Genomic DNA, 22,596 nt, shown 5'->3' on the forward strand with positions numbered 1-22,596 from the left:
CTCCAATTTTTTTATTACTTTTAATTCTCACAAGTTTTAATTTTCTTTAAAAAATATTAATTACGTAATAATAGTTTCATATGCATCTAATTATAAAAAATCAATAATTATGTATATTTATTTGTTATCATGTTACAGTTGTAAACTATCACCTCGGAAAACATGGCAGACTAGTTTTAGTAAGTTTTTCTTTTCTCTCAATAATCATATATGATATGACATAATTAAATATATGCACATCATTAACAATTTAACATGACAACAAAGATAATCTTCAATGCTAACCATTGTTGTAAGAATATTGGTTAAAAAAATTAACGACTAAATTAGAGAAGAAAAAAAATCATGAAAAATCAATTTTGCGTCTCTTAATTAAAAATCTTTTCCTTAATTATTTAACTAATGCTGCTAAGACACTTGTTAACGTTTTTCTTTAAAATTTACCAAAACAAAAACGGGAAGAAAAAAATATAAAGCACTAAAATCACATCATGCATGTTGACCAATGAATAGAAGAAATTAAACATTTTTTAACGTTACTAATAATTTGGCAAACCTATTTGGGATCAGCGGGTGGCATATTTGTGAGGGTTGACGTTAGCAATCCTGAGAATGTTTTGGGTGGGGACTCTGCGGAGGGCCACAAGGGATCTTGGCGAATGGCCATAGGCAACACGGAGTACCCCTCTTAGTCGATATGCTCACCGATCAAGTTCACTCTCCCCGGTGACCGACCAATCACCTCGGGACTGTCACCGAACAGGTCCACGAACTTTGACCACAAAACATCGAAACGACGCCGTGTTTCTTCCAGCTCACCATACACTGCCTCCAGCGTGTCGTGATTAGGGATGGGGAGGTCCTCGAGCTTCGCCATTCTCTGGTACGGTCAGTTCCAGCAGATGTGTACTTTCTTGGCTTTTTCATTCTTACAAACGATTTTATGTTTATAATAACTTATTTTTTAATGAAAGTTCATGTGAATTGGATTTTCAAAACTTACTAAGTTAGAATATATATAAGATTCATGATTTATTGAGAGTCTTTTTGGAAGAAAAATTTTAAATTTTAAGGATTTTAAATAATTTAATTGAAATTCTTTTATTTTTAAAATTTTGTGTTTGGACAAAAAAAATTAAAATTATGAGGGTGAAAGAAAATAAATACAAAGAGAAGATAATATATGGTTGGTGTGCTTCCAAAGAGAAAAATACTGATGCAGCATGGGAAGTCGCGGGAGAACCAAGACACGACGACGTACACCATCACACCTTGACTACAACATTCAGACAACGGCTCAAGGCATGACTCAAGCCTTTCGCGCGGACGAACACCTGTGCCGCGTGATGGATAACGATGGCTACTCTCGTGACTGGTAGGTGCAGTTCTACGTGTCCCCCTACATCCACACCTGATCGATACTTCACGAACTTAGACGGTGTTTCTTGAAGAAGAGGATTATCAGCGTGAGGGAAGAGTCGCGAGTTCGAGAATGGGATCTCGAGAACTTTCAGGTAAAAGAGATGATGAAGGTTATAAAGGAAATATGCGAATGATCTTAAAAAAGAAATTTTCAATTTCTCACCTTTTAGAAAGAAATTGAAATTTCACATTTTTAGTTGTTTAAAATTCTGTTTTAAAATTCCAAAAATTTAAATTCTTCGTAAAAAAAATATCCAAATAATAAATTTTAGATTACTGAAATTTAAATTCCCTAATAAATTAGTTTTCTCAGTTAAAATTCTGTATTCAAATACATTCTGAGTGTGTTTGGAAAGGTAATTATAAATCATCTAATAAAATCATCACATGTCAATAAAATTCAAATTCCTTAGAAAGATACAGTCCGATCCTTATCAACCTTTGTTGTCATAATAACCTATTTATTTTGCATCATCAAATCATTTTTAATTATTAAGAAAATTAAATATATTAAATAAGTTTTGTTTGATAATTTTTATGAATAATTTCTTTTGTTTTCTTAAACAATGTTCAGCACTTAACAAATAGAATAAAAAGTTCTGAAATTATTTTAACAAACTAAGATTAAAAAAAATTTTACAAAAATATTTTCACTTAAATCTATCTTTAGCCAAAATTAATCTATATCTTTCCTGACAAATATTGTAGGAAGATATGCGGACTTGTTGAATTGCGTATGAATTGAGATAGTTTTGGTAACATGAAAAATAAAGGTTTACCGTAATGTGGAGTCATGGAAGAATTGTTTAAAATTATATATTATTGAAACAAAATGTATATGAATTAATTAATTATGATGTTACATTGTGGAAGTAAATTACCAAAAGATAAATAAATCAAAATAATTATTTAAATTACACTTATTAAAAAATATTCTTACAAACATTCTCTTAACACCTACTTATATACTTTTTTCCCCTTGTTTACATCAAAGAAGTAAACGAAAAAGTGAAAAAAAATGTTGTCTCTTTAGACATATGGTGTTTTTAGACCTATACAATTTATATATTACTTTTCTTACTTATTATTAAGCATCTGAGTTTGTAAGAAAAAAAAAATTGATTTTAGCAAAATCTTAAAAGAACTCATTTTAACTCCTTTGTAATAGTGATCGAGCAACAATTGATATAGATTTTCTCACATGCTTTAGAGGAGGGAGTTCACCTACAAGGACTTTAATGTTAAAGTTAATTAAGAGGTGAAGGATAGAATCATTGTGTACCTTAGTAGATTGATTTCAAGTATTTATTTATGACCTCCTCGACTTATCATTATCCATAAATGTAGTTAAATGATGATGATGATGCAAGATTCTTGAAGAGATAATCATTGTTAACTAATTATCATATTCAAGAGATTAGTTATTATGTGGCATGCGATTTGCATACCACCACTAGCTAGATTACTAGACAAACTTGTTGCACCAAGACCAAAATATTTTGTGGCTAAACTTCGGTCCATAACCGATAAAAAATTAAATAGAAAAATATCTCTCCACAAAAAGAAAATGAGATAGAGAAATTTTTTACATGAAATGATAAATTTATTTACATGCCACCTATTTAGTGTCACTTTAAAATAATCTAAAAGCTATTTCATAGTAGTATTTTACATTTTCATTTTTCTCTCTAAAGAAATTAAATAAAAAACTTAATTTATTTTCATTTTTTATAGGAGGATGTTTATCGTATTAAAGTACGTCTTAGGATGTTTATCGTATTATCCGCATTAAACAATTTTATTTGAAGGGGTGAGATGTGTTGGAGAATGGATAGGAACCTAGAAGCGGGTGCATTGACAAATAGAAAAATCTGCAAAAGTTAGAAATTAAAACTGAAGGGTGTTGAAGATGGCTGGGAAAAGAAGAGAGAAAGGTAGAAATGGGAAGAAAACCTTCCCATAATGATAAAATATATTAAAAAACCCCAAAAAGTTGAATTTCCTTTTAACTAATTAAAAGGGTATATTAATTTAGAGAAATATGTGTTCAACATTATACATATTATGTTTGATCAAATTTTGATTAGAGCCCATGTGATTTGGGTTCTATTTCTGTAAAAAAAATTAATTAATTTGATTCTATCATTCGAGTATGTTTTTGCCGTTGCTTTTGTGAGACCAAACAGTGTTTACAAACTTGTTCATATAAATTTTTGAGCCTCAATCATATGGGAAAAATGCTTATGAAAATGATTTTATTAGTAGGACATACTTTGCATTATGAATGCCCATAAATAATTTCACTAAAATTTGTTTTAATTAAAATTAATATCATTACCTAGAAAAATTAATATCATAAAATTATCTAAAATTTATTTTACAAATACCCACCTAAAATTATATATATATATATATATATATACACACACACACATACACACACACTAAAGTATTGCTTGAACAATCAAAAATATATTTTTTCTTTTGTCTAGACAATTTGAATCTTTCACTGAAAGTAATTTTGCTGAGTTAAAGTAAAAATTTTCATTTCGAGTATTTAACAACTCAAGATATAATTAAGTCGCAATAATTACACGTCAGTTAATCCTAACCCTAGTGCTTAGTGGCGAACAATCATACATTTCATGATTACTTAACTAAGGCTTTATCATTTACAATTTCTCCTAAGCTTAAGGCTTCTATGTCTATATCTTAAACTCTGAAATTCAACTTGTATGCATATATACTACGGAAGAACTTGTCTTGAATGTGATATTTTCTTCTAAAAAATGACCTTCATTATATGAAGGCCTAATCTATATAAAAATAACTTTGGATAAATGAAGAGAATGGATAGGAAGCTAGAAGAGGGTGCATTGACAAATAGAAAAATCTGGAAAAGTTAGAAAAGTGAAGGGGTTGAAGGTGATGGTTAGTTGGTTACGAATAATATCATATATGATACGACTATAACGACTGAAATAAGCTAAGGAAAAAAATTCTTGCCAACTTATTTCAATCATTATACTGCTAGCTCTTAAATTGCTTACCTCTTACATTATACGACTATAACGACTATAACAACTTGTACGTATGATCCTACCGTATATATATTGCTAGCTTACTTGCATATATAAATTGCTTTTCAATCATTCAAATTTTGTCATGTTTCGCGATAATCAAATGTAAAAATGCATAGAAGTGATTAACTGCTTGATATTATCCCATGCTATTTTTTTCTTTTATTTTTAAAAAAATGGTACTGGAGACATGCTCACGAGAATGTCCTTTTAATAGCGACAACAAGAGAGAATAAAAAGCAAGTGTAACACACTCCACGTAGGGAAAAAGACAAATTTAGAGAGCATAATTTAAGAAACGAAGAAATAAAAAAAATACAATTAACAGAAAAAATAATAATAATTGACCAACCACTTTCCAAGCATAAAACTCACAAACGTGGCAACCAGTTTTACGATGAAAGCACGTTCACAAGGAAAGCAAAACATGCCTACACAGCATAAATCAGAAGAAGCAAAAAAAAATAGCAACACGCAACACATTCTCAACAAAAGAAGCAAAGCATGTGCACGGTTACACAAATGGAAATACGTTGACCATTTCTTTGCCTCCAAAATCCATAACGGTAAGGACCTCTCCGTATTCCCTTGATTTCCTCCCTTCCACTTTCCTCCACTCCCAAACCTTCAAACACAAAACAATTTATCAAAAAATAAAATAATAGTAACTGAAAGAATTAATTAATTGCTATTAATTATTTGAAATAACACTAATACTAGTAATAACAGTAATAGTAACAGTAACAAAAATAACAAAAAATCAAAACTATTACATTCCATTTTTCTCATTCCTCTCTGCTCACGTCTCGCCGATGGCCACCATGGAGCGCCGGAAAACGATGACCATGAATTGGGATGGCCTCGGCGACGACGATGACGACGACCACTTCTTCGAGACCTACAACCGCCTCTCCACCGCCGTGCCACAGGACCTCGCTGACGACGATGACGGCAATTTCGAAGACAGCCGCCTCTCCTTCGCCTCCACCATCTCCTCCACCCTCACCATCAAGCCCCGAACCTCACACTTCTCCGCAAACTTCACCGGAAAACCAAACTACGAAATCTGGATGGCCGCGCCGGGATCCATCTCCGAACGCCGAAGAAGGTTGCTGTGTAGTATGGGCCTCGACGAGAACAAGGAGCTGCTCCAAGCCACAAGCAAAGCCATCGCCCGCGCCATGACGAAAAAATTTGAAAACAACAATGACATCAACAACAACAACGATAATAACAACAACAAATACGCTGCCAATTCCATCGCCGTTCGTGTTGAAAAGCAGAAACCGTCGAGCTCACCGGTTTTCGTCCTTGTCCGATCGCGGTCCGAGGGCGACATTGACTCTTTTTCGATGGAGAAATCCAGGAAGGAGGAGATAATAGGAAAGGTGTCAAAGCAGCGGTTGACGAGAACCGTTACAGAGGTCGCTCAACGCCGGCATGCCCGCGTTGAGAACAACCGAGTGGTGGTGAAAGATGCGGCTGCTGGCGATTCCCTTGTGCACGTTGATGCACGGGTGAATCGCCAGGTAATCACGCCGGTCATGGGAGTGGCCGGCGTTAGCGCGTTTTTTTTAATAAAGAACCTGGACACGGGAAAAGAGTTTATAGTAAACGAATACGGAGAAGACGGCACGTGGAACAGGCTGAGTGATTTGCAGACGGGGAAGCAGTTAACGATGGAGGAGTTTGAGAAAACGGTGGGGCATTCTGCGGTGGTGAAAGAGGTTATGAGACGAGCCAACGTGGCACGTGGCGAGAAGAAGCTTTCTTCGAACTCCTACATTTCAAGGAGTTTGAGGTTAAGCAAGAGGCGAGGTGCGTCTTTGCTAAGGAACATAAAAGGTGTGGCGAGTGGATTCGTCGGGGAGCGTGAGCGCGAAGCGGTGGTTCCGCCGCAAGCGGCGGAACCGGCGGAACCGAAGGGGAAGAACAAATGGGTGCGCGTGAGGCAGAGTGGGAAGTCGCAAAAGGAGCTATCGGCGCTGCACCTATGCCAGGAGTTTGAGGCGCACGAGGGGTGCGTGTGGACGATAAAGTTCAGTTTGGATGGGAGGTATTTGGCGAGTGCGGGGGAGGACAAGGTAATACACGTGTGGGAGGTGCAGGAGTGGGAGGTTATGTCGTTGAGGCCCGAGGAGGGGAACTTGACGCCTATTCACCCGTCGTTGCTTTCGTCGATGACGAAAGGGAAGAATGGGAGCAGGAGAGGAGGTGCTGGAGCTATTCCGGAGTATGTTCATGTTCCGGAAACTGTGTTTACGCTATCCGAGAAGCCGTATTGTTCTTTCACTGGGCATTTGGACGAGGTCTTGGATTTGTCGTGGTCCAGATCTCAGGTAATTGTTAAGGATACAGTTATTGTTTTGGTTTTACTTGAGTAATCCAAAATTAATTAGGAGATATTTAGTAGAGAAGAAATTTTGATTTTTTTTTTTAGAATTTTAGGTGGGAAATGTTTCTCATATTCAATATCTATTTTTTAAAAAATAATATTGCTGAAATTTTTTGAAAATATTTTTTAATAAGTTTTCTGGGAAAACTTTTTCATTAAAGAAGCTGAATATGTGATTTTAGACAAATAATGTGAATTCATTGATTTTGATTTGGGTGAATATTTTTAAAATTTTTTTTTAATGAAATTAACTTTATAGAATTGAATTTGATTAAAATTAATTTTCAAATTTTAAATACTCTTTATAATCAAAGTAAATATACAGTGTAAATTTTTCAACCTATCACAAAAACTTTTTTTTTTATACTTTTTATAGTTAAAACAAGGTTTTGAGAGAATAAATTTCATCCAAAACAACCAAACATCTAAGTCTTTAAGTTTTACTAAAACCAAGTTTGAAACTTAGAAACAACTTTGATGATTCTCACCGTAAAACTAAACGCACTCAATGCAACTTGATTCTGTGAATCATTTGATTTGAGTTGAAAAAGTTTAAGTAGCTTTTGCGTGGAAAAAATTGTATTCTGAGTTTTACTGAATTTATTTTTGAAATAAATAAAAATATCTAAAACATAAATCACTTCATTTTAAAATTAATTTTTAACTCAATTTCATTCGAGATCAATTTTACATGTTCTCAGCTAAGCACACAAAGGGTGATTTTATTTTCTAATGTGGATTTGCCCTTGCAGTTACTTCTCTCATCTTCCATGGATAAAACAGTGAGGTTGTGGGATTTGGAAACTAAGTCGTGCTTGAAATTCTTTGCACATAATGACTATGGTGATATGTTTTAACTTTTGTTCTGTTTTTTTTTTTCTTAATATTTTTGGGAGATATGTGGCACATTACTTAATTGGGTTGTTCTGTGTTATGATATTTGTTGTGGGATTGGGTATGGCAGTGACCTGCGTGCAGTTCAACCCCATGGATGAAGACTATTTCATTACTGGCTCCCTTGATGCCAAGGTCAGAATGTGGAACATCCCTGCACGCCTCGTTGTGGATTGGATTGATATCCATGAAATGGTTACTGCTGTTTCTTACACCCCTGATGGCCAGGTATGATTTTCTTGATTTCTTCTACTATGTGCATCTCTGATTTGTTGTTACAAATCGGTTAAATGATTATCACATCCTTTTTATTGATAAAACTTAATAATCTATACCCACTTTGATATTTTGGTTTTTTCTTCTTTTAATTGTAGGGTGTTCTAGTTGGTACACAAAAAGGGAATTGTCGAACTTACAGCATAGAAGGTACTGTTAATTACTCGACTAGTCTAGTTTTGAATATCTCATCCTCAATTACTTGCTGTGTTTTTAATTCTCATTTGTATTTGGTCACCAGATTACAAGTTAACTCAATCTGACACAATCGAGCTTCGAAACAAAAAGAAATCTCAGCTGAAAAAGGTTACTGGTTTCCAGGTAAATTCTTCTCTCCATATTAAAAATGATAGCTTCTATGGTTTCAATTTCATACCACTGAAGATTGTTTTATGTCAAGAATAAAACATAACTTGCTTTGCATCTTCACAATCACAGTTTGCCCCAAATAATCCATCAGAAGTGCTTGTTACTTCAGCTGATTCAAGGATAAGAATTGTCGATGGATCCCAAGTTGTTCAAAAGTTTAAAGGTAATGATGATGCCGATGCATCATTTGCCAATAATACTTCAAAAACGACTTGAGTTTATGCCTACATAACCAGTAGAGTAATGTCATAACTTATTAACATGTTGGTGAAAGCAGGATTTCGAAATGCAAGCAGCCAAATGGCAGCTTCATTTACTACAAGTGGAAGGTACATCATTAGTGCAAGTGAAGACTCACAAGTGTATGTCTGGAAGCACGAAGAGACTCGCAATCCGAGCTCTGGAAAAGCAAGGAATCTGATTGTTAACCAATCTCACGAGCACTTCCCATGTAAAGATGTTTCAGTAGCAATACCTTGGCCATGTACCATAAGGGGTGATCCACCACCAGTGCCAATGCAAAACCCCAAAAAGAACTCAAAACGTTCGCAAGAGGACTCTGCAGCAAACAGCAAGAGAATGTTGCCACCTCTTCCAAAGAAAAGCAACAACCACACCACAGAAAGTGCACCAGGCTCCCCAGAACATGACCCTGCAGCGATTTCGCACACAGAATCTGGAATTGGAGACTCATTTGGGAACAGCAAGAGAAGGTTGCCACCCCTTCCTAATAAAAGTAGTAACCATGCAACAGAAAGCGGTGACTACAAACCTATAGAAGAAGAACTTGAAGCAATTTCTAGGACACACACAGGATTAGGTGATTCATTTGCTTCAAGCTATGGTGATCCAGCTAGTATATCTGCTGCAGCTACTCCATCAAATGCATCTTCGTCTTCCAATTACTCATCATATGATGGTTGCAATGGTGCCTCATCAATACACCCTTCAGCATGGGGCTTGGTAATTGTGACAGCAGGGTTTGGAGGTGAAATTAGGTGTTATCAGAATTTTGGCCTGCCTAGAAGGATGAGACAGACCAATATATTTTTGGGCCCTACATAACATAACATCTTCCAGGGCAAATTATTAACTTAGCAGATTTTTCCCTCTTGAAAGATTGGAAGGGAGGAATGGGATGTGATAAATGTAGTAAATTCACATCTTTCTTATTAGATTGGCATGGGATGTGGCAATTTTGATACCTGTATCCCTTTGGTTAGTAAGTTATACTTACATTATAGATAAAATACAAGAATGCATATGACATTCAACCCCATTAAAGGGTGAGAAAAAGTTGGCAGCATAAGATTAGAGACATTAAGTTAAGCAATTTTTGTTTGTGTTTGATTGAATTCATAGCCTCAATCACTTAACAGCGTCTCATCTTTGTTTATCATCGTACTGTAGGGTGCGTGATTACTCAAGTGTTGGATTACTCTTGGCCAAACAAATGAATAAAAATTAACATACAAGAGAACAGGCAGAGACAGAAACATGCTCTGTCGAGTAGATCCTTGGATTTTTCTTTTTTTCTTTTATTTAAATGAGTTGGAACAAAACGATGATTTTCTGTGGGAAGGTGGAATTTGTTTCAGTTTTTGGCTGACATCTGGAGACTATAATCTTTTCCAACAAAGTTCTTTTTATGCATACTTAAGCAATTTATTTAGCTTTTGAATATCAAGTTCCTTTTGTTTCACTTCGTGCATTAATTTTCTCAAAAGTTGGAATTCAATTGTCTAAAGTAATGTTATTTATTTTTGAAACTGGATAATATACATTTCTACTTATATTTAATGTTTGACATTTGCTAATCTACAAGAACAAAGATAGGAACCGCCAAAGTTTATATAAGAAAAGAAGTATTGTGTTGAGAGGTTAACACTTCGTCTATTTTAGTCTTTAATTTTGAATCTTTGATGAAGGTAAGGAAAAAAAAATAAAATGTATAATATCTTTGCATTAAAAAGAGCAAGATTTGATTATGGACAGCAAAACAAACATGCATGCACTAAATCTGTTTATCAAGAGTACCTATATTTAGGTCCTTTTAAGATTTTTTTAAAGAGAAATTTTAATTCTCACTATCTTGTACTTGACACATGAGATAGTGTTTCGAGAATAAATTAATTGTTGAATTATTTATTTTTATATAAACATTAATCAATTGTGTAAAATAATTTTTTTTAATTCTTTAAATATATCAATTACGAAGAATATTAATTTAATCATATCACTATACTAATTAATGGAATTGCCATTAAGTGTTTGTTTTAGATGACGTATGATAAGTAATATCTATTAAAAAGTTCATACTGTGTCATTCATGTGATTATAAAATTATTTCTCATTACATGGTTTTTAGACTAAATTATACTCTCCTTCCCTCAAATATATAGGTATTACACTATCATTCCGTTTTTTTTTTTTTTTGTGAGGTTCCATTCCCTCATATATACGTTGAAATACTATTATGTTGATCCGTGACTCGCACGGAACGATGTTTGTTTATATTTATTCATCATAAAAATGTTAAATTGTTAAAGTTAAAGAATAATTATTAATTTTTAGATTTTTTTTAAAATTCAGCTGCTCATTAGGTTAAAAAGATAAAAAATTGGAATTGTGATAAAAAATGCTTAAAGTGTGAAAACAACTTGAATACTTAAATCAAGAGCTTTCTGTCTAAATTTATAAAATAATACTAATTTTTACAATAAATCATAGCTAGCATTTTCATAAATTTTCCTACTGCATTTTATATATAAAAAATGTCAATCCCCATGAGTTGTATTTTGTATGCAATATAGTTTTTATATTAAAATATATACATATGAATATTAATGTATAAAATAAAATTTAAATTTACTCAGATAAAAAATAATTCAATAATTTTTTTAAGTGAGAAGAAAATAAATAAATATTAATAATTATGTGTAAAAAAAATTTAATAATTTTTTATTCATATATAAAAATATTTAATTAATTTATATTAAAATATTTTCTATATTAAAATATTTACATATGGAAATCAATGTATAAGAGAACATTTAAATTTACTTAGATAAAAAATAATTCAACAATTGTTTTAAGGGAGAAGAAAATAAATAAATAAAATTAATAGTGATGTCTAAAAAAAATTTAAATTTTTTTGTTCATATAAAAAATTATTGAATTATTAATTTATATTAAAATTATTATTATAAAGATGAATTTAAAAACAATTTTGTCCTAAAGTTATTGTCTTCATTGTGATTTTAGGTAAATTATTCTTCCTCACGAATTAAATTAAGTATCAATTTCCTTACTTGATTTCATAAAAAAATTCATTCTATTAACTCCTATTATATATATATATATATATATATATATATATATATATATTAATAATAAATTTATATGTAGATATCAATATATAAAAGAAAAATTAAATTTATACAGATAGGATAAAATCTTAATAATTTATATAAGATAACAAATAAAGTGAATAATATTTTGTCTAATAATTTAAACGTTAATATGGTTTAAGGTAAGTGGTTCATCCCCATGATTTAATTAAGTGTAAATTGGTACACTTGTTTCATAAAAAAAAAATATTATTTTTGTGTGAGTTTTATTTTATACTACATATAAACTTACATATAAAGATACCAATGTATAAAAGAAAATTTAAATTTACGTAAGTAAAAGAAAATCTTCAATAACTTACATAGGTGATAAGATAAAAAAAAAAGATTTGTCTTAAAAAGCATATTCAATTAAGAAGGAAATTTAAAATATCATTTGTTGTACTATTCTGGAAGTAAGATAATTTTTGTATGTATCACTTTAGATTGTAACAAGTATTTAACTATAATTGGAAGCACTAATAAAATTATTATAAACACTATTTTTTTTATTGAATATAAGACGTTGATTTGATGCACTTGTTGCTTGCAGTAGTTGTAAAAAATTTGTGGACAAATTTTTTACAATAAGTTTAAATCTTTTACAATTATAGAATTACTTAATATACATTTTCTTGTTTTAACATAAGTCACAAGTATTCTTATTAATTTTGTTTCATTGCTACTTGAGTAACAATACAAGAGCATGTTTCATTCTACTAGAATAAACACCCTCATTCAAAATACAATTTCATCAATAACTAGTCTCTTATATATGTTGATTTAATGGACCTTTTTAACATTAGAGAACTTGTAAGGTATCAATAACAATGGTGTAAGAGCATTCAATCTATCCATAAGTTTTAAAAATCATAATAGTTATCCTCAATTGAGAGCCTCTCTTGTGAAAAGTTCTCTAATTCATAATTGAGCTAAACTCTCTTTGTTGTATTGTCTTGATTATATAATTTTTCTAAATAACTCCACATTTTATGCTATGTTATATTGAGAACCAAATGCGATTCAAGTGAGTTAGGTATCTAAATCATGACTCATGCATTCTTTATTTTTTTACTTAATTAGTTTTTTCTGTCTTCAAGTGTTAGACATTTTCACGAATATAATTCTATAATTATTTTCCTTTAACAAATATCTTCAACTGAAACTCCTAGACATATTTTTTTCTATCAAAGAAAATTAACATGAAATGATTCTAAGTTATCATTATCTATTATTATTTTCGTAATGATAGAAGAAAAAAGTATCACAAATTATGGACACGAAAATTTGAAAAAAAAAATGAATAACACTATCAAATAAGAGCATTAATGAAAATGCTTAAGAATTGACAATGGTTAAAATTAAAACTCTAATATCATGTCAAATAAGATATTGTGATAATAGACTAAAAAATGTTTGGACAAAAATGTACAACTCCAGATGATCTTTCCTTCATATATTAATAGAAATTAAATATTTTTTTGTTGCAAGAAAATTATGAGATTTTCTCTTATAGTTTAACTTAGAGTATTCTAAAATTTACAATTTATTTATAATAGGTTAGCATGATAGTTATAACTAGCTATGTAGAGATTAGAAATGCAATAAACACAAAATATTAATTATACATAGATATAATAATTTGCCTAGTCGTGGTTCTAATTGACATATATTAACAACAAGGTTTATAAAAAAGAGATATTGAAAAGAAAAATAAAAAGTAATGAAAGAAGACAGAACTTTAAATCAATGACTTAGTAGTTCAGTGTTGTTGTCATAGCAAGTGGTGAAATTATGTCACTATTGTAAAAATAGCTTTTTACAACACGTATCCTACGACAGTTGTACAGAAACCGCCTTAAAAAATAATACAGTGCCATTTTTGTAATTATTATAAGGTCTAGAGTATTTTAGGACACACATTCTAAGACGGTCATTGAAAACCGCCTTAAAATGTTATATGTAATTAAATTCACCGCGGGTCTTAATAAAAACCCGTCATAATTGAAAAAAAAAAGAAGCAAAATGCGTCCTCCCCCTTCTCCTTTCGCGAACCCTAATTCTTGAACCTTCCTGCCTCCACTCAGCTGACCCTCTCATACTCTCACTCTCATACTCTCTCTTCTCTTTCTCGTAAGGGTCCCCACAGTGCACATGGGAGCTGGTGTTGACGATGAAACGAGAAAGAGCACAAGACGTTTATGACAAAGTGTGCAATAGCTTTTGCTAATTTGGCAAAGAGGCTTCCCATTTGCGGCAATGCAAACACACCTCCTCTTTCCCTCATTAATTGAAATCGCTGCCCCAGATCGAGCAAGTGAAGAAGCTGCTAGCTATTAGCTATGGCTAGAGGAAAGATCCAGATCAAGAGGATAGAGAACACCACCAAGAAGGCCAACAAGCTCACCATTCTCTGCGATGCCAAGGTTTCTATTATTATGTTCTCCAGCACTGGAAAACTCCACAAGATCGAGCAATCGTACGTTTTTTTATTCTCTATCTCGTCCAACAAACCCTACCTACCTATCTTCTCTCTTATGTCTTTTTCTTTTTTCAAGAACTAAGCAGTTCTTCGATCAATACCAGATGATTCTGGGAGTTGATATTTGGAACTCTCATTACGAGGTTCTCTCTTTTCTTTTCTTCAGATTTACTTCTGCCTGCTGCTTTGGACGTTGTAATTGATAATATATTTTATTTTAATTGGTTGATTTGTCCCCCAGAATATGCAAGAGAACTTGAAGAAACTGAAAGAGGTGAATAGGAATCTTCGTAAGGAGTTTAGGTATATATATCTTTCATCACTTCGATCGATCTCTTTGGTAATGTTTTATTCTTGATATATATATATATATATATATATATATATATATATATGCACATGCACATGTTTTATTTAATTTGTTTATTGCTGGTGTTTGTTCATGGCTTAGGTAGAGGATGGGAGATTGTCTGAATGTGGAAGATCTCAGGCTCCTTGAGGAAGGAATGGACAAGGCCGCCAAGGTTGTTCGTGAGCGTAAGGTTAGATTAATTATATGTTCCTATTTATACACTAGTTGCAATCAGGCTAGCTACCCTGTGCATATGCTATTTGAAAACAAGAGTAAAGATCTTAAATTTTGTATATAAAAACTTGTTTGTGCTGTGTCTGCAGCACTTATTTGGTTAGAGATGCATAGCAGCACTTGTTTGTGTCTGCGGCAAACACAAAGGCGCCGCAACAGAGTCTTTGAATTCGTATATTAGTATTTCTGGCATATCTAGTGAAGTCTTTGAATTCTTGCTGGACTTATATGATGTCTTTCAGTTTTTCATTGGCCTTGTATTTTGTCTTAATAGTTGAAATCATTTTTATTTATTAACAAAATTCTAACTTATCTCGAATGAGAATGAAACTAGACAATCAATTATGTATAATTGGTGCATTTAATGAGAAGAACATTTGGGTACTTGGTTGGTGACACGTGAATCTTAAATGTTGATGCAACTTAGAGAACTAGTACTACAGGATATTGGTACTTATGACTGGCCAGTTGAAGAATGCCACTATTGCTGTCGATACCTTGTCTGTATGGTAAGTTATAGGATTGAGTTCAAGGATTGTATTCTATAAGTACTTGGTCAGCCATGATTTGGTACCATGTTGACCTTTCCTGTAGATCAAGTTCACAAAGCATATAGGCAATTGTATTTGTTAGCAAAATGTTATTACCTTTTTGTAGATGCAGATTAATAATATCTTATATGTATGACACAGATGCTGTGGAATTTTTTTCATGCGGGTCCACTTGTTACATGATGATATAAACAAAATACAGCTTGATTTAGTTCCAATGCTTCAAGAAATTATTTTTGAATGGCTAATCATCATCTTCTTTACCATCACACCATATGCACCAGCTGTAACTGAAGACTTCAATTCTAAACTTTCATCACTACAAATAGGTAGGTTTTATGATGTTTTTATATATATTACATCACTGCAGATGATAATTTACTTAAGTTGACATGGAATTATCATTATAAGAGGATAGAGGCTCACAAGATTATTCCCTTTCTCAAATTTGAAAGAAACAACTAACAAATTAAAGACATAACATTTTTAAAATTAAAGACGAAAATTTGGAAGTAAGTTGTTTGAATCAAGAAATAATATATGAAAGAAATAAAATTTAGAAATAAAATGTGAAATACATAACGTAGGAGAAGCCACTTGGGGCTTATTCAGAAAGACTGTAGGTCTTAGAATTCATCTCACTTAAGAATGACTACGTAGATTTATATTTTATAACGAAGGGGTGGATAGAGATTGGGATTTGTTTTAATAAGCTCTCCAATAAAATGCTTTCATTGTACCCATATTTTTATTTCTTGATATCTTAGCTGGAAATATGGTTAAAATGAGTGAGATTTGTGTCGCAATTATATATTGTAAACTGTAAAATTATTCAGCACAGTACAACTTATGCTCAATGGCAAAATATTACGTTTTTTGGCTCCTAGAGATTCCCAAATATTAGCAGTTAGTTACTAGTCAGAGAGTATGGAAAGACAGGTATAGCTTAAATAGGAGGTTGAGTAGGGAGTGGGATTCAGCTTTGTTAGAAAAGGGTGTAGTGGCTTGGTTGTAAATAGGCATACCTCATTGACCTTTAGAGTTTAATCCTGTTGGGAATTTACTATTTTTCTGTACTGATTATTCCTTTCAATTGCGGTGAGCTCGAGATGGATGTGTGATAGCATTATGAGTTATGACTTTTTGATCTTAGATTCTTGTTGCTTTGACAGGTGAAAAAGGGAAGTTTAATGAGTTGCTTGAGGATAAGGGTGTTAATATATTGATTGATCCAAAGGCCCTTATGAATGTCATTGGAACTAAAATGGATTTTGTAGATGACAAACTAAGGTAAATTTTTTCTTTAACACCTTTTCTTCATGTTAATCTTTTATTTTTCTTTTATTTTTCTATTCTTTTTTATTGTATTGTGTTTCGGGAATGGGATGACAAATCTGTCTATAAGCAGTAATCCTATCTTTTTTTCCAACTGTTTTTATTATTGGTTGAAATTGAATTTTACTGCATTGATAATAAGAGTACTACTAAATAAAAAAATAAGGTTCACTTATTGAAAAATTAATTATTATATGTATTTGAATGGCATTATCTCAAGTACGCATGTCCTGGTCATCTTGACGGAACTAATATCACCATCAGCTGCACAACAAATATTATTTTCCATAAAAAAAACTGTTGTAGTTAATAACATTTTTTTATGGAATAAAGCTGTATTATAACTAATTTGTTTGATCATTTCTTAAAAAAAATATTAATTTTATTTGATATTAGTTATCTCATATAATGAAAATATAATAGTTATAAAAAATGTGTAAAATAAATTTATAGATTAATTTTAATGATAATTAAAGTACACGTATTTAACAATTTAAATTTTTAGACATGCCAAAAGTTTATAGATTAATTTTAATGTATATCAATAGTAATTTTTAACCAAATTAAGAAATTAATATTTGATGATAAAAAGAAATAAAACTTGCATATCTTTAATTTACAGTCACACACTACATTCGTATGTATAAAATATTTTTTTTAAAGAAAAAATAGATTTTTTAATGTAATCATAATTTTTTAGAGTTATCTTATGAGATATATAAGTATATTTGGCAGGTGTTTGATAGAGAACTTATTAAAATATTTACTTTAATATTTGTTTATAATTTATTTTCAATTTAATTAAGTTTAAATAAACTTTCTAGGTTAAGTGAAAAATAGTTCGTAACTTATAAGCTTAATTTCAATCAATTCAATATCAATATAAAATTAAATGGGGTTTGGTGGGGAATGATTTAAATATTCTTAATGGAACTCTTATTAAACAATAATGATGGTATTATATTCTATTACCAGCAGGTAGCAGGTGTATCATTGGCTTTCCTTGCCTTATTATATTCTATTATAATGGAACTCTTATTATATTCTATTACCACCAAATTATGCAGCAATATCCTTTTAAAAAAAGGCACGCTAACTCAATGGAAAATAAGTCAATTAAATACAAACTTTCAAATGCCAATAATGCCTTAGTATTGGCTACAAATACCAATGCAACTAATAGCAAAAACACCAAATTGTGTAGAACAAGACACACATAATTAGCATAGTTATTATGGGGAGGGTTGAGTACTCCCCATTGTTTTAGACAAGAAGGTGCAGAGGAAGGTTCATCTACAGGTCCTTTGCAATCTCATTATTTGTGGCCATATGCTTTATATGGCATTACAGATTTAGCCACATAACAAAGGGTGAAGATGGAAACTGGGCATGGCTTGGTATGGGGAAGATGATGACAAGGGCTTTGGTTGAAGAAGGGGCTTTGACAGCCTTAGCATCTATTGCAGATTCTTCAGAGGTGCTTTATGTAGCCAATATTCTCCATAGTAATGACAATGCTTTTAAGTTTTATACTTAATACATGAAATGCCATGTTAACAGGTGCAATTTCAGAAGTATTATGATGTTGTGATGCCATACTTAAAAGCTATTTTGGTGAACGCAAATGATAAATCTAATCGTATGCTTCGAGCCAAAGCAATGGAGTGCATTAGTTTGGTAGGAATGGCTGTTGGAAAGGAGAAGTTCAGGGATAATGCCAAACAGGTGGATTTAATTTAGTCAGAGTGTGTTTCTGTGTTTCTTTTAAATTCATATGCATTGCTGGAAGTAGTAATTTTATATTTCTTTCCTTTACTCATTGTTTACTTTCAGTGTGCTAATGTATAGTTTTCATTTTTTCCTTTACTAGGTCATGGATGTCTTGATGTCACTGCAACAATCTCAACTGGATGCTGATGATCCAACTGCAAGTTACATATTACAAGTATGGTCTTTTTACAAGCATCAACTTGGAAATATATATTTATTTTGTCGTTTAGTTAAAATTCTTACAAATCTCAAATTTTCACTTGGATGCCATGCTTTCAGGCATGGGCACGGCTTTGCAAGTGCCTTGGGCAGGATTTTCTCCCATATATGGGTTTTGTGATGCCTCCTTTGCTCCAGTCTGCACAACTTAAGCCCGATGTGACCATTACATCAACGGATTCTGATACTGAATTTGATGAAGATGATGACAGGTGCCCTTTCAGTTATTGTTACTGAATTTGATGTCATTGTCATAATTGATTGATATCCATGGCATGACATGATTTAATATTCAATTTTTTCTTCATTTCATTTCTTTGGGTTGTCCTTCCTTGTATTTGAGCTTCAATCAACATCTGTCTTTATTTCCAAAAATAAATTATTTTGTCCATTTGAGATAATGCCTCAATTGGGCTTTTCTTTTAACGTGAACATGGGTAGGGAATCCTTATTATTTACGCTTGCATGATGAGATTTAAAGAACATGTTACCAAAAACAAAACACGCGATTATGTCCTGTCAATTTTTTCTTATGGTTAGTCAATGAATTATAATTGTTACGTCATTAGTTAATGGTATTATTTGAGTGAGCTAGACCCCTTGCTAGTAAGTTCCTGTTAACTAGTGTTTGAAGAATATTGGTGATTTGGCAGTTTAATTTATTATGTGAAGATGCTGGATTTTTAGGTTAATAAATTTATTCATACAATAGTTTGGTTTGAAAGTTAGATAACGTACGTGGCTATTATTTCCTAGTATAGAATTTTAATTTTTAAATTAGCACTGACTTGAAAAGTTGAAATATTAGGAAGAATGCACAATATATAATTATATATATAGTAGTTAAATACTAATACAATTTAAGATAGTAATTAGCTCTAATAAGTTAAATTAGCACGTAGTTTGTGATTTTTCTATTACTAGCTCAAATATGTGTATTTTTACATTTAGTAAACCACAATCATGCACTTTAACATCACATCAATATTTGAAGGGGAAATTATAAATTTCGCAAAAATAATAAAAAAAAAATTCATTATTCTACATTGGTTGAGTGATAAACGATGTAGAACCCCTTCAAATTCTACATCGGTTGACTTATAACCGATGTAGAAACCTTGCCATTATTACCCATTCAACATCGGTTGATTGATAACCGATGTAGAAACCCTACCATTCAACATCGGTTTCAACTTTAGAACCGATGTAGAAAGCTCACATTCTACATCGGTTGAGCTACACAACCGATGTAGAAAGGTCGCCCTTCAAAGACGGTCCTCCAACCGATGTCGGTATTCAACGACACTATGTTACCAACACGCGTCATAACCGATGTAGAAAGGCCATTAGAACCCATGTAGAAGACCTTTTTTTTAGTAGTGTGTGCTTACAGGTCAATCAATTAGTGAAGGGTGCTTTATCTCTTCCTAATTGTGCTCGCTTGTGAATTCGAAAAACTTTAATACAAAAAGACAGACAAATATTTTGGTGCAGAGTCAGTAGTCCGAGGAGAATCTTGCGTGAAGATGTTGTCCTCTTTTATTTTTTTAAAGTTTTAATAAGGTGTAGTGTCATAATTAAAATTGTAAATATTCAAATAAAAAATATGTTTTTTAAAAAGTAAAAATAAAAATATGTTTTTTAAAGCTTTTCAGGGTTGACGAATACAATAAAAGAGTATTGTAATACACCAATCCGAAAATAGATAGTATCAATAATAATAAATAATAATATGAATAGTTTATTAAAATTCATAATTAAACTTACAACCTTAATAGATAGTTTTCCCTCATGAGATATATATTGTCTAGTTCTTTGTATATATCATTGCATGTATTCTAAATTTTCATGCAAAATACAATGATCCATTTCACCTTCAACAATATAATCATTCCAATGATTCCATTTATTAATCCAATGAGGATGATGGTAAAGCCAAAAAAAATGCATGTTCTCCCTCTTATATCTATATCATGGAGTTAATCTAAGTTTGATGGACCATTTGGAATATTTTTTCGCAGTCCAAATTGTCTCGTGACCCTATCTACATATGTTATAAGTAAAGATTTTGTTAGGGTTTTAGTTAATTCAAAATGTTAAATGTTATAAATTAATATTATGTTATTATAACTTAATATAAGTTATTAATATTAATATAAGTTATTTTTGTTTTCATAATTCAATAAAGGCTAGTTATATTATATTTAATTGGTTATAATTATTCTTTTTTTTTTAATTTTGAGAAGAAAATGAGTGTTCTTATCTTAGTTTTTAAAAACTTAATTAACATTAATGATTATGTTTTCAATTATAAGTTTGTGTGTTCGTCATCATTAATTACTTACTTATATACAATTCATTTGTTTCTTTGTATCAACTCACTTAAAAAATGACATAATTAATATTGGTGCATATATATGGAAAATTTACAGAGCATGATATAATTGCATACAGTTAATTACCTAAGGCATATACATGAAATATGAAATATACATGACTACAAACAGGATTACAAAGGTGATAAGGTTGTTGTTTGAAGCCTTCGAGGCTTAGTCTAAGCTTTTTGTTATCTTAGATACCGAAACCCCCCATCACCGAGTGAATAGACAATTTAGTCCCTGAGATTGTACCCATTTTGCATATTAGTCCCTAACTTAATATTAAATTCAAAATAGTCCTTATCTTTGCATAAGTGTTGCAAAATAGTCATTCCGTTAAATTTTAAAGTAACGTCGTTAATGAGGTCAATTTTAGTGCCACGTGGCACTAAAGGATGACGTGGCATGACACGTGGACATGCTTGATGCCACGTCATTTGATGATAACAAAACGAGTAGATAGGTAATTTAGTCCCTAACTTTGTACCCCTGTTGCATATTAGTCCCTAACTTAATGAAAAATTCAAAATAGTCCCTATCTTTTGCATAAGTATTGCAAAATAGTCTCTAACTTAAAAGATGCTAGAAATCATGCTTAAAGTATCCATGCATTGCAAAGGTTGTGCCTAGCACGATTTCTGGCCGCGCAGATTTCTCCTTGGATTCCTTGTCATCTTTTGATTCCTCTGATTTTTTCTCTTCTTCTTTCTTTTTTTCTTCATTTGCTTTTTTCTCCTCCACTTTGTTTTCCTCTGGTTTTTTCTCTTCCTATTCAAAACACACAAAAAAATCAGAACCCAGAATGATACATTGATGGTAATTGAAGAAAAAAAAAACAGGAAAAGAGAATTGTTATGCAGACCTCGCCCATTGGTGTTGACAGCTACAGAGATAAGGTTGTTGCTGTGGATTTTTGGTTCTTTTTATTTGTGCAAGTGTGTGTGAGTTCTTTTTCGTATATATGCATCAATTGGTTCAAAACCATCAAATTTGAAGAAGTCACTCATTCTATCATCATCAAATGGCGTGACACTAAAATTGACCTTACTAACAACATTACTTTAAAATTTAACGGAATGACTATTTTGCAATACTTATGTAAAAGATAGGGACTATTTTGAATTTTTCATTAAGTTAGGGACTAATATGCAACAAGGGTACAAAGTCAGGGACTAAATTGCCTATTTACTCATTTTGTTATCATCAAATGACGTGGCATCAGGCACGTCCACGTGTCATGCCACGTCATCCTTTAGTGCCACGTGGCACTAAAATTGACCTCATTAACGGCGTTACTTTACAATTTAACGGAAGGACTATTTTGCAACACTTATGCAAAGATAGAGACTATTTTGAATTTAATATTAAGTTAGGGACTAATATGCACAATAGGTACAATCTCAGGGACTAAATTGCCTATTCACTCCCCCATCACCACTTCCCTCCCTAC

At 31.8% G+C, this 22,596-nt stretch overlaps 3 protein-coding genes, 1 long non-coding RNA gene and 1 pseudogene across 5 annotated transcripts; 3 read left to right on the forward strand and 2 right to left on the reverse strand.

Moving 5' to 3' along the window:
• The window catches only part of LOC100781664 (galactokinase-like), a 68,825-nt pseudogene extending 67,948 nt beyond the window's left edge, over positions 1–877 (reverse strand).
• Positions 878–4,836: 3,959 nt separating this feature from the next.
• On the reverse strand, positions 4,837–5,417 carry LOC106796806 (uncharacterized). The gene is made up of 2 exons (XR_001386001.3): positions 5,276–5,417; positions 4,837–5,127 (listed from the first exon to the last, which is right to left on the reverse strand). It is a non-coding gene; the product is annotated as an uncharacterized lncRNA (long non-coding RNA).
• Positions 5,315–9,791, forward strand: LOC100782200 (WD repeat-containing protein 44). The gene is made up of 7 exons (XM_006602515.4): positions 5,315–6,841; positions 7,650–7,740; positions 7,862–8,019; positions 8,166–8,217; positions 8,309–8,388; positions 8,506–8,599; positions 8,714–9,791. Exons 1-7 carry the CDS (start codon positions 5,315–5,317, stop codon positions 9,499–9,501), a joined length of 2,790 nt encoding a protein of 929 aa, XP_006602578.1. The 3' UTR covers positions 9,502–9,791.
• A 4,067-nt stretch (positions 9,792–13,858) lies between these two features.
• Positions 13,859–19,080, forward strand: LOC113000208 (uncharacterized). 2 transcript variants are annotated; one of them, XM_041012272.1, is made up of 9 exons: positions 13,859–14,304; positions 14,549–14,610; positions 14,759–14,849; positions 15,586–15,773; positions 16,617–16,734; positions 18,130–18,256; positions 18,340–18,504; positions 18,650–18,724; positions 18,829–19,080. In XM_041012272.1, the coding sequence occupies exons 3-9, from the start codon at positions 14,782–14,784 to the stop codon at positions 19,003–19,005; spliced, it is 918 nt and encodes a 305-aa protein (XP_040868206.1). In that variant the 5' UTR covers positions 13,859–14,304; positions 14,549–14,610; positions 14,759–14,781; the 3' UTR covers positions 19,006–19,080. The 2 variants fall into 2 exon arrangements, with proteins under 2 accessions (XP_040868206.1, XP_040868207.1); XM_041012273.1 differs by lacking the exon at positions 13,859–14,304 and adding an exon at positions 14,399–14,450.
• On the forward strand, positions 14,168–14,762 carry LOC121173957 (floral homeotic protein PMADS 1-like). The gene is made up of 4 exons (XM_041011816.1): positions 14,168–14,304; positions 14,384–14,450; positions 14,549–14,610; positions 14,759–14,762. The coding sequence occupies exons 1-4, from the start codon at positions 14,168–14,170 to the stop codon at positions 14,760–14,762; spliced, it is 270 nt and encodes an 89-aa protein (XP_040867750.1).
• Positions 19,081–22,596: the final 3,516 nt, after the last annotated feature.

This window comes from Glycine max, chromosome 18, assembly GCF_000004515.6.
Source record: "Glycine max cultivar Williams 82 chromosome 18, Glycine_max_v4.0, whole genome shotgun sequence".
Taxonomy (NCBI): Eukaryota; Viridiplantae; Streptophyta; class Magnoliopsida; order Fabales; family Fabaceae; genus Glycine; species Glycine max.

Bases quoted from the DNA above. Each gene is read 5' to 3' on its own strand.
- LOC121173957 (XM_041011816.1), top strand. From the start codon at position 14,168: ATGGCTAGAGGAAAGATCCAGATCAAGAGGATAGAGAACACCACCAAG. The intron at 14,305-14,383 runs GTACGTTTTTTT...TCTTTTTTCAAG, and splicing joins CTCCACAAGATCGAGCAATC to AACTAAGCAGTTCTTCGATC. The intron at 14,451-14,548 runs GTTCTCTCTTTT...TTTGTCCCCCAG, and splicing joins TTTGGAACTCTCATTACGAG to AATATGCAAGAGAACTTGAA.
- LOC100782200 (XM_006602515.4), top strand. From the start codon at position 5,315: ATGGCCACCATGGAGCGCCGGAAAACGATGACCATGAATTGGGATGGC. The intron at 8,218-8,308 runs GTACTGTTAATT...TTTGGTCACCAG, and splicing joins TCGAACTTACAGCATAGAAG to ATTACAAGTTAACTCAATCT. The intron at 8,600-8,713 runs GTAATGATGATG...TGGTGAAAGCAG, and splicing joins AGTTGTTCAAAAGTTTAAAG to GATTTCGAAATGCAAGCAGC.
- LOC113000208 (XM_041012272.1), top strand. From the start codon at position 14,782: ATGTGGAAGATCTCAGGCTCCTTGAGGAAGGAATGGACAAGGCCGCCA. The intron at 15,774-16,616 runs GTAGGTTTTATG...TTGCTTTGACAG, and splicing joins ACTTTCATCACTACAAATAG to GTGAAAAAGGGAAGTTTAAT. The intron at 18,505-18,649 runs GTGGATTTAATT...TTCCTTTACTAG, and splicing joins TCAGGGATAATGCCAAACAG to GTCATGGATGTCTTGATGTC.